General features: G+C 45.0%; 1 protein-coding gene across 1 annotated transcript in view; it reads right to left on the reverse strand.

Annotated features, from left to right (window-relative positions):
- Positions 1 to 2409: 2409 nt before the first annotated feature.
- dab2 (DAB adaptor protein 2) overlaps positions 2410 to 15453 on the reverse strand; it is a 37671-nt gene continuing 24627 nt past the window's right edge. The window contains 13 exon segments of the mRNA XM_038805961.1: positions 2410 to 3711; positions 4419 to 4497; positions 4865 to 4959; positions 5506 to 5661; positions 5664 to 6086; positions 6572 to 6695; positions 7226 to 7777; positions 11279 to 11341; positions 11774 to 11824; positions 12034 to 12054; positions 12884 to 12970; positions 14298 to 14429; positions 14801 to 14899. Of these exon segments, the coding sequence (XP_038661889.1) occupies positions 4432 to 4497; positions 4865 to 4959; positions 5506 to 5661; positions 5664 to 6086; positions 6572 to 6695; positions 7226 to 7777; positions 11279 to 11341; positions 11774 to 11824; positions 12034 to 12054; positions 12884 to 12970; positions 14298 to 14429; positions 14801 to 14899 (1869 nt within the window). The 3' untranslated portion in view covers positions 2410 to 3711; positions 4419 to 4431.

Here is a 15453-nt window from a genome sequence, read left to right on the forward strand (position 1 = left end):
TATACAAAATTATGAGGGTGTGGACAGGGTGGATAGCAACAAGCTTTTTCCAAGATTAGGGGGTGTCAATTACAAGGGGTCACGATTTCAAAGTGAGAGGGGGAAGTTTAAGGGAGATGTGCGTGGAAAGTTTTTACGCAGAGGGTGGTGGGTGCCTGGAATGCTTTGCCAGCGGAGATGGTAGAGGCGGGCACAATAGCATCATTTAAGATGCATCTAGACAGATATGAACGGGCAGGGAACAGAGGGAAGTAGACCTTGGAAAATAGGGGACAGGTTTAGATAAACGATCTGGATCAGTGCAGGCTGGGAGGGCCGAAGGGCCTGTTCCTGTGCTGTAATTCTCTTTGTTCTCCCTGTATTAGACTTTCCAAAATGCATTACCTCATTTGTCCAGATTAAACTCCATCTGCCATCTCACTGCCCAAGTCTCCAAACGATCCAAATCCTCATCGCTATCCACAATTCGTCCAACCTTTGTCATCTGCAAACTTACTAATCAGACCAGTTACATTTCCCTCCAAAATCATTTATATATACTGCGAACAGCAAAGGTCCCAGCACTGATCCCTGTGGAACACCACTAGTCCCAGCCCTCCAATTAGAAAAGCACCCTTCCATTGCTACTCTGCCTTCTGTGACCTAGCCAGTTCTGTATCCACCTTGCCAGCTCACCTCCGACCCCTGTGACCTCACCTTTTGTACCAGTCTTCCATGAGGGACCTTGTCAAAGGCCTTACTGAAGTCCATATAGACAACATCCACTGGCCTACCTGCATCAATATTCTTTGTGACCTCCTAGCGAGACACTACCTTCGCTTCACAAAACAGTGCTGCCTCTCGCTAATACGACCACTTGCTTCCAAATGAGATTAGATCCTGTCTCAAAGAATCCTCTCCAATAATTTCACAATCACTGACATAAGGTTCACTGGCCTGTAGTTCCCTGGATTATCCTTGCTACCCTTCTTAAAACAAAGGAACATTGGCTATTCTCCAGTCCTCTGGGACATCACCTGAAGAGTGAGGATCCAAAGATTTCTGTCAAGGCCTCAGCAATTTCCTCTCTAGCCTCCTTCAGTACTCTGGGGTAGATCCCACCCGGCCCTGGGGACTTATCCACCTTAATATTTTAAGACATCCAATGCCTCGTCTTTGGATCTGAATGTGACCCAGGCTATCTACACACCCTTTTCCAGACTCAACATCCACCAATTCCTTCTCTTTGGCGAACACTGATGCAGTGTATTCATTTAGTACCTCATTTCCTCTGGCTCCACAGATTCCCTTGCCAATCCTTCAGTGGGCCAACCCTTTCTCTGGCTACTCTCTATGTATGTGTAAAAAAGGAGCCTTGGGATTTTCCTTAACCCCATTTGCTAATGACTGGAGGGATGGTGGTGGTGGTGGGGGGGGGGGGGGGGGGGGGGGGGGGGGGTATATAGAAGGTGGTGGGTGCCTGGAACTTGCTGCTGGAGGTGGAGGAAACAGCTTTATGATAGGGACACTCAAGAGTTGCATTGACAAATACCATGACAAGGATGGGAATGGAGGGATATGGACCCCAGAACACAGACCCTATTGTGGAAGGTGCTCAGTTAGACTGGCAGCTCAGTCAATGCAGGCTGGGGAGGGCTGAAGGGCCTGTTGTTGGATTATAGGCCACAAGATGTTATTTACTGGACTAGGTGACCTAGGAAAGGTGAGGCGATTAAGACTATCCTAGACAAATTTGTGGAATGGCTGGGTCATTGCCTCATTCCCAATCATTTCTTGTATTCATCTTTTGACTACCTATTTGGTTTTAAGGCTTGCTGTTCTAGCAATGAGATACAGAAGGCTGTATCATTTCACAACATCTGGTGCAGTGATGTATCGGTTGAGCGTTTTATTTATGATGCAATCTCCTCTGTTCCCACCACCCCTCTTGTTCCCACCTAGACCTCCCCATTTGCAGTGGAGAATCTGGATGGTTGTGCAGTGCCTACCCAACAGGAGCCAAGTGCAGAGTTCAGATACTCTCACCCATTTGTCCAGCCCTTTAGACTTTATTTTCAAGATCTCAAAACCTATTCCCCCAATTCTGTCCTCTTGATTTTAAAGGGTTAACCATTTCTCAAATGCAGAGCACTCAATTTCAGCTTCCAACATATAAACTTTGATCAAAATTAAAGATTTGCATCTTAAGGGTACATCTAAACCTTTGAGAGTGCAGATTCCCAGGTGGCAATTTTCACCCCTTGGGCATTCCCATTTCCCCCAGCCTCACCAAACAGGCGCTGGAATGTGGCGACTAGGGGCTTTTCACAGTAACTTCATTTGAAGCTTGTGACAATAAGCGATTTTCATTTTTCAGGTGCAATGGAGACTGTACGGTTCAGGTAGTTGGGATTGAATGATGACAATTTGTAATGATGCATTGATATGTTTAATAAAAGAACAGTACATGTTACATTTGTAGCAGTTATATATAAACCAACGTTCTACATTTCCAGTCGAGAAGAATCTGGATGGACACCAAGGATGAGATAAAAGCCTGCAGCAGCTGCCAGGATGTTTTACTCGTGACTATGGATAAAGTGGGGGTTGCTCAAAACAATTAGTGATCCTGGAAATCAGCACCCAGAAAATCTGCACCTTTTTTTTAAAAAAAAAAGCCCACAAGCACTGGAACGGGAGATGCCCATGATCATGGAGGTAGAATAATTAACTTTTGATATGCAAGTGTCTGCAGTGCTACCTCCCATTTTGGGGTGAATGTTTAGGCCAGGGTGATGATGTGTAGCAAAGGTCAGAAGGACAGGATTAGACAATCATTGTAGGAGCTGGCAAAGCCAAGCATTCAAAAAAAGTGTTGGTGTCATGTTCTGATGTGAACTATACAAAAAGACATTTAAAAACTCAGGTGCACTCAGGCCACGATTATGTGGCTGATTGTGAAGTGCTCGTGTATGGAAGTAGCAAAGCCACATTGCTCCCACAAGTAAAATCTATGGTAGAGAGGAGATGGAAGTGCCAAAAGCCGTAACCCATGTGATGGGAGTAAGGATTGATAAAGTCAAGCATTTTTTTTAGTCTAGGAAGAGTTCATTTGGCATTGTTACCTCATTTTGCCAAATCTTAAGGTAGACTGGTTTAAAATATAAAAATGTGCAAAATAGCATTTCTTGGTTTCAATAGGCTCTCCCTAAAAAATAAACATTTCCAATTGCTCAAAAGTGCTGTCATCCTAGAAAATGCAATGCAGAAACTAAACATCCACCACATTCATCCCATCAGGATTACCTCCCAACATTTACAATTAATGTTTTTTACCCAGTTACATGCAGGACCCCTTGGGCAGTGAATTGTGTTCAATTAAGGCACAGAAGTGTATCACCACCACCATCAGGACCATCGCTCACAATGCCAGAGGGCGGGTTCAAAAGGAGAGGTCAAAATACCAGGTCATTCCATTACAACAGCAAGTCTGGCAACAGAATTAAACAAAACCCCTTATTGTCCAGCCACTTGGAATTGGCTTAGAGTCTCAAAAGCAAAGAGGGTTTGGTGACTTGTAAAGCGGAAATAAGATGGTTGCTTGGCTGCATAGATCATCCTAGTCACTAGTGAGCCGATTTTAGTCAATACCCATGATGGGTTCACTCATCAACCCTTCAACGCTGCCTGCTGTCTTGGTGGTCAAATCCAGATGATCAAATTTGGGGGTGCCTGAGGAGACAAAAAGAATGGTTAACCATCTCAGAAGGAATTAAACCCCCAGATTCTGCAAAATAGTCATCTCCCATCCTTGGAACTGGCCGACCCCAGATGCCGAGTGGTGCCAAGATCAGTTGCCCCCAAGCAGAGGGTGCAGGCGTGGCTCTAAACAGTGCTAGTTGGCTCCAGACTGACCAAAGACATTAGGTCGTGGGAACATTCAACAATATTCCAGTCAAGAACTTTTGCACAGGTCTCATCTTACTTGGGACATTGAACTACTCCAAGATGGAGTGGCGAATTTAGTGCATAACCACATCCTCTTGTTTGAGGGCACAAGTTTCAGATTTGCCAATTAGGACCAGTTATTGGCTTTCCCAAATGGATGCCAGATAATGAAATTTCAATGGCCAATTTATTCCTGCTGTTCAGAAAACCCAACTTTCTAACCATTAGTTTCAGGCAGTGGCTACAGAACATAAACTGAACTTCAGTTTGATTTCAGAGGTGGCTACTTAGACCAGTTATTATGGTACCTGGTGTAAATAGTTGGACCAGTTATTATGGTACCTGGTGTTAGTATCACTAGGATGGCAACATGACCCAGGTATTTCTAACTCATGACCCATGTTCACACTGATCGAGCGAGTGAAGTTCACACCCCGTTTAAAAAAAAACAGCCCATCTTTGGTGTTACAAATCGGAGCAGCTATACTTACAATGTAGAGAATGTTACACAAACGGGTTGCCGAAGGGATCGCCAAAAGGATCCGATGATGGTGGTTGAGCAGGAACAGCCTAAAAAAGAAACAATATTTTACAGTTATCTAAAGACCACCCAAAAACTAAAAAATGGCTTCTGGTATAGAGTTGGATCCCAGAGACATTGCTGACATGTTCATAGCTAGATTCACATTGATAACAGTTCAAATGAAGAGTCAACCGATCTAGAGGTCATCTTGTATTTCCCCCCCCCCCAAATTTCACCATCTGCTGTGGTGGGATTTGAACCCAGGTCCCCAAAGCATTAATTGTGGTTTCAAATTTGACAAGAGTTGGTCACGAGAGAAAAAAAATCTGTGGAGACATGGTGAAAGTCAACTCTGTACTGAAGCATTACAACTAATCACACTGTCAACAAGCCAACAAAACAGTTTATACTTACTGGCACTGGGGGAACGATAAATGGATCGCCCATAGTGTCAAATGGATTTGGTGTTGATGCACCTGCACTCTGTCGAGGTGCTGGTGTTGGGGCATCTACAGGAAAGAAAAGTTAAGATACATTTGGAGTCGGCTCAAATTGTAGATACTCAAAAAGTCAAGTGGAGCACGACATTGGGCCCCTGCACCAACCTCTTCCCACAATTCCATTTGGAAAAGCTTCACTCCCCATCTATTTAAAGATCAAATGTAGAAACCTCCCACAACCCAAATTCCTCCCAAACATAGTTGCTTGGTGATCTATCCCAACCTGTCCCTGGATGCTGCTCATTCCTATTCAAGGAAATCTCACCACAGCGCATGTTTACCCCTTTCAACAGCTCAACAACACTGTTCAGATTCTGTAGCAAGTGGGCCAGGGGCAGAGTTATCACCATTTCCTGGGACCCAACGAAGAGAGCAACATTTGGTTAAGTGCATATTTACTTACTGTAATGACAAGGTGTCAGTGAAACATTAGTGAATCTAGAATATGGCTGGGGGGGGGGGGGGGGAGGAGGAGGAGTTAAAGACCCCACTAAAGTGCATAAAGCTCAGGGCAAGCAATCAGTGCACCCTAGATAAGCCTCAATAAAAGATTACCATTCATCACTACAGAGGAGATTCGATTGATGTCAAAGTCATCATGATCAGCAGTGTCCTGAGCAACACCCACTTTACTAGTGAAATACTGGCCAAAAGCTCCTGAGGCCCCAGGGACTGCAGATTGCTCACCCTTGCGAGCAGGAATGGCTGGGGCTTGGCAATCTGGAAGTCTTTAAACATCTCCTTGACACTCTTCTTCTCTTTGTCTCCCAGTGGGTCCAGGGCAGTGAAGGCATTGCTTTGTGGCTTGGCTGGCTCCAGAGGTGTAGGTCGCGGTGGTGGTGGTGGAGGCGGGGACAATGAGGTCAGACCAACAATAGGAAGGGATGGTGCAAATAGATTGGATCCAAAAGGGTTGACTTGAGGAACTGGCTGACCCCAGATGCTAGGTGGTGCCAAAGTTGGTTGCCCCCAAGCAGAAGGTGCAGGTGCGGCTCCAAATGGCGCTGGTTGGCTCCAGACGGCAGCAGGCTGACCAAAGACATGAGGTTGTGGGCCAAGCATTGGAGGCATGGAGCCAGGTTGAGAGAGTACTGGAGGTTGACCCCACTGTGCAGCCTGGGAAGGCACAGATAAACCTGGAAGATAAATAAAAATTTGTACTTCAATTCAATAAAGAATGATTGCTACCCAAACAAGTCAAAAATTAGAGAAACTCTGATTTTAGGGGGAATTTCACCCACTCCCAGAGACAGACATGGCTGCCCAAAAACTAGACAAGTGTACAACCATGGCCCGTCAGGGATGAGTTAAAACAATGCAAGAGATCCTTTCAATGCAATTGGAAATGTGATAATATATTCACTTGCTGCCAAAGGAACAAAGTCATGAGCAAGAATCTAGCTCATGGACAGCAGTCAGACCTTCTACTGCAGCTAACAAGCATGCATCCTGCATGAAGGATGCAGAAGTACAATTGCAGGTGGTGGAGGGGCAATAGCTACTCGAGAAGGCATATACTGTAGTAAGGCCAAAAGATGTCCAGAAATATCTATAAAAGCAGCACCCACACTAGAAAATGCATAAGAATATTGCAGGAACGAAATTCATTACAGAGTCTTACCTGGGCTGACCCGTGTAGATGTTGGTGCATTGAATAGATCAAGAGAATACCCATGAGCAGCTTGGGCTGGAGGCAGAGTTGTTGCTGAAACAAGTGGACTGGATCCAAAGTTATCACTTGCCAACTAAGGGAACATAGGAACAAATTACATTGAAGTTCAAACTACCTGGAATCATGCACAAACCCCAAATATTAAAGGAAGGTGACACCGGTGGTGTCTGGATTTAGACCCTTTCCTTCCAAGTAGTCAGATTCACCTTCATGTTTGTATTGGAAGCAGGGGACCCAAATTCAGTGTTTCCTTTAACAGACTTGGAATAGATCTGCCCCAAACCCTCACCAAAACCAGGAAATGCAACAATATTGGGGAAAGTTAGAGTTAATCAAAGCCAAACATTAATTGCATATTGCTCAACTATTTTGTAATTTTTTCCCCCAATTAAGGGGCAAGTTAGTGCGGCCAATCCACCTACTCAGCACATCTTTGGGTTGTTGGAGGGGGGCAAGACCCTTGCAGATATGGGGGCGTTTTAGCTAGATTACATTTGCTATAATTTAATTCCCTCCCATGTTCTAGACTTCCGAGGCAGGGTTCGAAGGAGTTAAAAGGTTAGTAATTTAAAACGTTTAGACATTTAGATGATTTTTCTTCACCTGAACGTTGCGCCTGCCTCGTCCGCCTTTTGTGCTTTGTGGTGGAGGGGACAATAAAACAGAGTCAAGGGTCTGCATCAGGAGAGAATCCATTTGCTTGTTGGCAGCACTTTGAACGTCTAGTTTTAACCCATTAGGTGCTGGTGGTGCAACACCAGTGATTTCAGCAAAAGGGTCAGGTGCTGATTGGCCAACCAAATCAGTTGTCTCCTGGCCTAGTAATCCATTCAATGACCAGGGAGTAGAGTCAACCTTTGAGCTGGCGACAACCTGAATAGAAAGTTGGTCAAGGTGATCTCCACTCTGGGTACCATTGGCCGACTGAGCTCCATCTTTCTGATTGGAAGGTTTTACAGAATCAACTGATTGAGAAGGTGCTGATTGGTCAAGTTCAGAAAAAGGATCATTCTGGAAAGGATTGGGATCAGGTTCAGGAAAGAAATTGAGGGAGGAAGCATTGGTCTCTTCGTGAAATGGTTTGCGTTTTGCACAGGTGTTCAAGGGGTCCATTTCAGGAGAGGAGAGATCCAGCAAGTAATCGCCATTATTTGCCTAATCATCGATAGAAAAAAAAAGAAAGCGTCAAGATTTAATCAAAGAATCAATGTCAGGATGCAAAAATCAACAGTAGCACAATGTAAATAGCCACAATGAATTCCTAAACGGGCAACATTAAGCAGAGGCTTTTAGGTCCAGAAACTAATTTATCCTCAGCCATTTGAATTCTTCTGGATTAGAGAGTGACGTAATTTTGGAGTCAGACCACTTTAAAATGGATCTAGAATTCCACAGGTTGTGAATCTTGGAACAACCCTTGCATTTGCTACCAAGTGCTTTCAAAGGCTGCAATTAGATTGTTGGACAGGGAATGGGAGGGGGGGGGGGGGTTAGAGGATTGGAATCGTTAAACTGCTTGAGGGGCTGTCGACCCCCTTATGTTGGGCACAACACTGAATCAGAAGTGGAGGGGGAAAGGCAGAGGAGATGGTTCCAGGTAATGTCCTGCAAGCAATTCCAATTGCCTCGAGTACTTACCTGTTCAAGATCAAAGTCCCCCCTCAATTCTAGACTACTTGGATTCTGGGTGGGACAAAACCCTTTCAAGGTAGTGACTGAATGTGACCAGTTAGGTACATCTACAACTGGAATTGTGCAACTCGTGGCGTGGTAGTTTAGGCTTTTAACTATTCCCCCTCAACAGAAATCAGACTTTGCTCCTCAAAGTCTTCTATTTTTGCAATGAATGGAAATCATACATTGACTTTAAACCCCCATGGCTACAAACAGCTGTGGGAAGAGATCGGCCGAGTCCTGTCTAGTGCAGACTGTAGCTGCTCTACTCTTGGTCAGAGACTATCCCACGAGAGGGAAGCATCCCTGAAGAATTCTACACGTGTTGAGATTACCTCTCACTCTTCGAAGTTCCAATGAGTAGACCCCAACATGTACTCTAGATACCCCCACCACCCATCCTCTTAGTGAACCTTTGCCACCATAGATCAGTCCTCCAGATGTGGCCTCACCTTGAACAGTAGCAGCAGGGCTATAGCCTTCCGATTACCCACTGCACAAGTCTTCTCTTTCTTCCCCTTCTCTCTCGCTCCTCCTCCTCCTCCTCCCCCCCCCCCCCCCCCCCCCCCAAGACCCTTTGTTGCCCTTTTGCTCTCCTTCCCAAAATGAGCTTGGACTACATTCCACACTAACACCCAGTCCTGCCCAGGGTGTAACCAATCCCTCAGAACTAGAGTTGCTTCTGTAGTGCATTGATCTGGAATACTTTTAATTTGAAACAAAGGTCAGCTTGGCCATGAACATGGGCTTCAACTACTTTGAACAGAATAACCTGGGGCTGCGGATACATTTCAACAATTACATGTTGTTACAGATGTGTAATTGGTTAGTTGGAGGTCAACTAGCAATATTCACCTAAAGAACAAGACAGGACCCCAGCCCGTGCCTAATTACTGATCTGGCTGATCAACCACACCAAGTTTACCTTGGGTACAAAATCTTGGCATCTTTAAAACTTAGCATTTTCAAAACATTAGCAATGGATGCCAATTATAATTCAACCCAATGCCAGCAACAAATTTGGCTCAGCATTTTCCTCATCAGACTAGGCCACTTCCCAGTTTCAAGGACCAAGCGTGGTAGGACCATTGCTTGCTGCATGTGGAAGAGCAATAAGTACAGACCAGCTGGAGGAGCCAAAAAACAGGAAGCACACGTGGCGGCCAATTTTATGAATGGGACGTGGCTGTCACTGGCTAGGCCAGCCTTTTTATTGCCCATCCCCCAAGGTGGAGAGACCACTTCTTGAACCAGCTGGGTAGATGCACCAGGTGCAGTTGAGGGAGCTCCAGGATATTTACCAAGCGACAGAAGGGATGGTGATACAAGGATAGAGTAGAGCTTGTAGGTCAGAGTTCCCTGCATTTGTCCTTCTATAAATGGTAAAGGTCACGGTTTTAGTAGTGCATTTAATAATAATCAGTAGGCGCAAAGTTACTGTGAAAATCCCCAGTAACCACAGCAGTGCCTGCTCAGGTACACCAAAATGTCCAATTCACTCAACAGCAAGTCATTGGGACTTGCAAGGAAACCAGAGGAAACCCACACTGACACAGGGAGATGTGCAGACGCACAGAACGACCCAAGCTGGGAATCAAATCTGGGACCCTGGAGCTGTAAAGCAACAGTGTTAACCACAGTGCTGCTGTGCCACCCTATTTGGCACAATTCAGTGGTGGAGGGATTGGAAAGGGTGTCAAACAAGCAGCCCACTTTGCCCTGGTTGGTCAACCTTCTCATTTTGCTGGAACTGCACTTATCCAGGCAAGTGGCGACTATTCCCTCACAGCCCTGATGGTAGAGTTACTCATGGCAGTTTCTGGTCAATGATAACCCCCAGGATTTTCATGGGTGAAGGATTTAGGTGATAATGCCAATTGATGTCAAGGGGCATAGATTCTCATTGGAGATGGCCTGAATGTTACTTACCACATTCTGTACACATGTGGTCTGTATATCACCTGAAAATGGTTTTGATCATTGAAAAAAAGATAGTAACCACAACATCATGGTGGGGGAAGGCGATTGATGAGCAGTTTGGGTGAAGGACCCTCAGTTCACCCCCTCGGAACTCTGCAGGGATGTTCTGAATCAGATGCATCTGCAGCAGGCAGGGTGGCAAGGAAGAGATCAAAACTTTTCCACCCAATCTAGTTGGTTCTTCCCATCTACTTCAGAGCCAGCCTAGTTATTTAGGAACAGAGATAGTTGGGACAGTGGCAGTACTATCAAACACACTACTCTGGGTCCGAGGCAGCCTCAGTACTTCCTCCCCAAACATGGGTGGGGGGGTAATTAGGGGGCTTCATAAATTTTTTTAAAAATTGTTTTTAATTAAACAGTGCAGAAGGAGGCCATTCGGCCCATCGTGTCCGCACTGGCTCTTGGAAAGAGCACCCTACCCAAGCTCACACCTCCACCCTATCCCCATAACCCAGTAACCCCACCCAACACTAAGGGCAATTTTGGACACCAAGGGCAATTCATCATGGCCAATCCACCTAACCTGCACATCTTTGGACTGTGGGAGGAAACCGGAGCACCCGGAGGAAACCCACGCAGACACGGGGAGAACATGCAGACTCCACAGACAGTGACCCAAGCCGGGAATCGAACCTGGAGCTGTGAAGCAATTGGGCTAACCACTGTGCCATCCTTGATGCTATGAAACACATGGGGTCCAGAGTCCATGTTCAGGTCTCAACTTTGACTGATGTGATCCTACAATACAGTGGACTGTGCAAGTGTCCAGCTTGAGGAATTTGACTGCTGGTATATTTTCCTTTGGAAAAGTTCTACTAAAATTCCCATTTCCACAGTCAATATTTTCCATTTAGGTTTGGTCGAGTCCCAAATTCACTGGCATCAAATAGACCTGTCCAGTGTCATCAATTGACAATGGTCAGTGATCATTCTCAAAACTAGGTGTCACTATAGAAGATTTCTGCCAGACCAATCAATCCACCAGGTTCCCATGCTTACCCGTGGGCTATGGATATCAGGTGGTGTAGACATGTCTCCAAACAGCTGCATCTGGTCAATACCCTGTTTAGGAACACAATCAGAAAGATAAAGCTGGTTTCAGGTACAGGCTAGGAATTGGCAGCACCCAGCCAATGAAAGGCCCACCACATTACCCATAATCCCTACCAAGGCCCACCACATTACCCATAAATCACTACCCTACAGGAATCTTGGAGACTATACACAAATTCAGAATCCCTCTAGGAGAACTACATTGTCAGAGGTGTCACTCTCCTTGTCCATCTTCTTCCACCCCTCCCCATAATTCAACCCTCCCCATAATTCAGAGAACATGTTACCTAGCTGTTAGACAGCTGTCAGAATAGCCCATCTAGCTCTCCTTACCATCCTGGTACATTTGCTATAGTCTAACCAAATCGACCAACATCAACTGCAATGTGAATCCACCCAAGCATTTCGCAGAGTGCCAACCATCCCAAAATGTTCACTTACATTTTTAACTCGAGATACCTGATCATCAAAATTCAGCAATGGACTACCATTCTGAGTAGTAAAAGAAACAAATATTAGGTGGAATTAACAAATATTAGGTACAACTTTCCACAGAATTTCTCCGCTATAGGGACAAGGGGGAGTTAGATGGGAGATGATTAAGACTATTCCCATTCCCTCTAGAAGCCAAAATCTTCTTCAACTCTTTGCAGAAATTTGTATCCAAAATTTAACCAACCAGATAAGTGCAGTGATCTCACCTCTGTGGGTTCACCATCACCCTGTGAAAGGCAGAAAGAGTTCAGTTAGTGCGGATGGACTGTATTAAAACCTAGTTAACAAGTCACATTTGTACACCAGAATGCTTCAATTTTCCTGGCAGGGAAACAGGACGATCTAGTTAGTTTGAGGAGCACTTAGGTTTTTGCAAGGGAGGCATTTGCAAGGGAGGCAAAGACCAATTGAATGGCTGCACAAGATCAAAAAGCTGAATTGGCCCAAGTCACAACTTCATTAACCCCATCACCTTCAATTTTCCCTCAGACCAGAAACCTCCCCAGACCAAAACCAAGAGGTTTGAGAGACAAATTGGATTCTGAAAGACCAAGAACTTGCAGGAGTGGGACTTTTATTATTCACAATTCTGAATATGTGCAAGATTGATTGGCAACATGTTATGCCCCCTCTATTTCAAATAGATGATCCAGTGGATCAGTCAGGATTAATTGCCCAACAGGTTACTTAGCAACCTCTTTAGACACCTCAGCCACTACCATTTCACACTTTCTTCTCATACTTGAATATTCAGGACAGCCTAGTCACATACATAGGAGGCAGAAGGAGGTCATTCAGCCCATAGGGTCTGCTCCGGCCCTTGGAAAGAGCACTCAAGCCCACAGCTCCACCATATCCCCGTAACCCCACCTAACCCAAGGGCAATTTAGCGTGGCCAATCCACCTAACCTGCACATCTTTGGACAGTGGGAGGAAACCAGAGCAAACCCCCAGATATGGGGAGAAGGTGCAGACTCCAGAGACAGTAACCCAAGCTGGGAATTGAACCTGGGACCCTGAAGTTGTGAAGCAACTGTGCCTCTGAGGTTTCCTTACTTTTGTCTGATTCTCAGCATCTTCCTTTTTCTTCAAATTGTATATCAATTGAAAAAGATCCTTCAGGTCCACAACTAGTGCCTCGGCCTGAAAAATGACAAACAAATTAAATGCTCCATTTATTTTGACAAACAAAAGGTGAACAGAAACTAGAAACAGGAAGAGGCCATTCATTATGATCATCAAGATTAATACCCCGATTCTGCCCCAACTCCTTTTAGCCTCAAGACCATCCAATGCCTTCTGAAAGAGCACAATGTTTTGGTTTAAACTACCAAGGTAGCATATTCCACAAATTCAATCTCTGGGTGAATTTTTCTCCCCCCCCCCCAATCCCAAAAAAGGTTTACCCCCCTCATTTGCAGAAGGATGACCCTCCCAGTTCCCATGAGATCCCTCCAAATTCCAAAGAATATATTCCTAACCAAATTCAGTCCCACCATCCCAGGAATCAGTTTGGTAAACGTTTGCTGCACTCCCTCCATGGCAAGAACATCCTTCCTCAGAGGAGACCAAAATTACACAATATTCTGGGTGTGGCCTCTGTTCTACAGTCAAGTACTGGAAGCTCAAGCTCACCAAAACAAATGGAGGCCTCATAATAAACCCCTGTATGATTCACCTGATGCCAGTGTCCATGTATTTACATTATATTGTGTATTCTTGTGTAGCCCTATTACGTATTCTTTTATTTCCTTACTAATGATCTGTTGAGATGTTTGCACAGAAACACTTTTCACTGTACCCGGTACTGTGGTACATGTGACAATAAACAAAATCCATTAGTGAAGACTGGACACTTGTCATGAGAGTACCTTTAAGAAATGGATGTTTGAGCAATGTACCTTTAAGAAAATAGTGATGTCAGAGAGTGGGTGGAGCAGAGTTCGGCCATTGAGGTTAGTTCTGGGTTTAGTTTCGGTTTGAGACAGCAGCTTGGGTGCGTGACTGTGTTTGTGGCTGTGAGCTGCATGAGGAAAAAGCAAGGTGCTGGAACGGAGTCAACCAAGCCGATATATCTCTGCCATCCAACAGAAAATATATATTAACTTTAGCCTGTTGTTTTTGTGTGAAGGTGGAAGTCTTTTGGATGTGTCAAGGAACAGTTTGCAGGATGGGTAGTGCTGTATTATTTTCAGGGTTATCTTTGAAGTAAGGGGTGTTAAGAGATCCAATGTTTATTTAAAAAAGGTTAATTTGAGTTCCTGGAATAAACAGTTTTGTTTTAAAAACCACATGTCCATAATTGCAATACTACACCTGGGGAACAAGCCGTGTGCTTCAAAAGCAACAATCCATTAAAGGTGGGGGTTGGTTGAACTCCATGAGACATTTTGGGGTTCTGAATACACCTCTCTCATAACACATTACATCAACATGGTGCACAGCTGCTATTAAACTACAGGCCTATTACCTGCTGGGCAGTCTTGATGGCAAAGAACTGATGTTGGCCTTCTGAACCACAGACATAACCAAATGCACGGTTATCTGTGACATCTCTAGCAATGAAGGAGATTCTGTTGACTGTATGCTCATATTCAATCACCTGAAATGTAAACAAGGTTTCAATGAAGAACAGATGTGGTACAAGAGGTTGGCAAACAAACCAATAGCTTCAACTCACTCATGGTTCAATAGTGCTGATTGAGGTACAGGTATTTATTGACAGAGCCACCCATTTGGAAATACAAGGAACTCCATGGCACTAAATTCTTTATCCCACTAATTCAGCTGTATAGCAGAGATTGAAAAACCGCAATTGACAAAGAAGTTTTAGTGATAAGTGTGGCCGACAGCTCTCACCTCAACTTGGGCAAAGTAGCTGGTGACTCAACCCATGTTCCCATACCAGCCAACTCTAAGAAAAAGGTTAAATCTGAAAGATTCAGGAACACATGGCTCTAGCAAGGTACTTACTCCAGTCTTCTCATCAATTATCTTGATTCCAGAGAGGGAGATGGTGACCCAAATTCTCTGCTTATGTTGTCCTTGTGCTCGAGCAGCTATTGCTATGCCCTACAGGGAGGTTACAAGAGCAATCCACAGATCAGATATACAATCAGACATGCTGCCCTAGACCCTCTGTACTCAAGGGAGATCTTAACAAGGAATTCATAATATCTTGTCACAACTGGCTACATGTTCTGGAGGAAAGTGATTGTAATGGCGAGCCCTTGAGAAAGCTGCACCAAGGTGGATGCTGTTGGAACGTGACCAGAACTATGGGTGCAGGAGTGGGATGGGTGCAGGAGTGGGAACGAACAGGTTTAATTCAGTCCCATCTTTATTGGCAGCCCACCTCTCCTCCTTCCCCACACACTGTCCACCATCAAAACCCCACGAATTAGCCCAAATCTTTCATGCTCACCACAATATCTTCTGGCCATATCACCGAAGCAATTTGGACACGGGGGGGGGGGGGGGGGGGGGGGGGGGGGGGGGGGGGGGGGGGGGGGGGGGGAGGGTTCCTGTACTAATGGAGTGATTTAATCAAGTTTGGGATGTTTATACTAGAATTAACCTTCGAGCTAGAAGTCAAAAGGAGCCCAGGATTGATTAGCCATTGCAAT

Source organism: Scyliorhinus canicula, chromosome 8, assembly GCF_902713615.1.
Source record: "Scyliorhinus canicula chromosome 8, sScyCan1.1, whole genome shotgun sequence".
Classification (NCBI taxonomy): domain Eukaryota; kingdom Metazoa; phylum Chordata; class Chondrichthyes; order Carcharhiniformes; family Scyliorhinidae; genus Scyliorhinus; species Scyliorhinus canicula.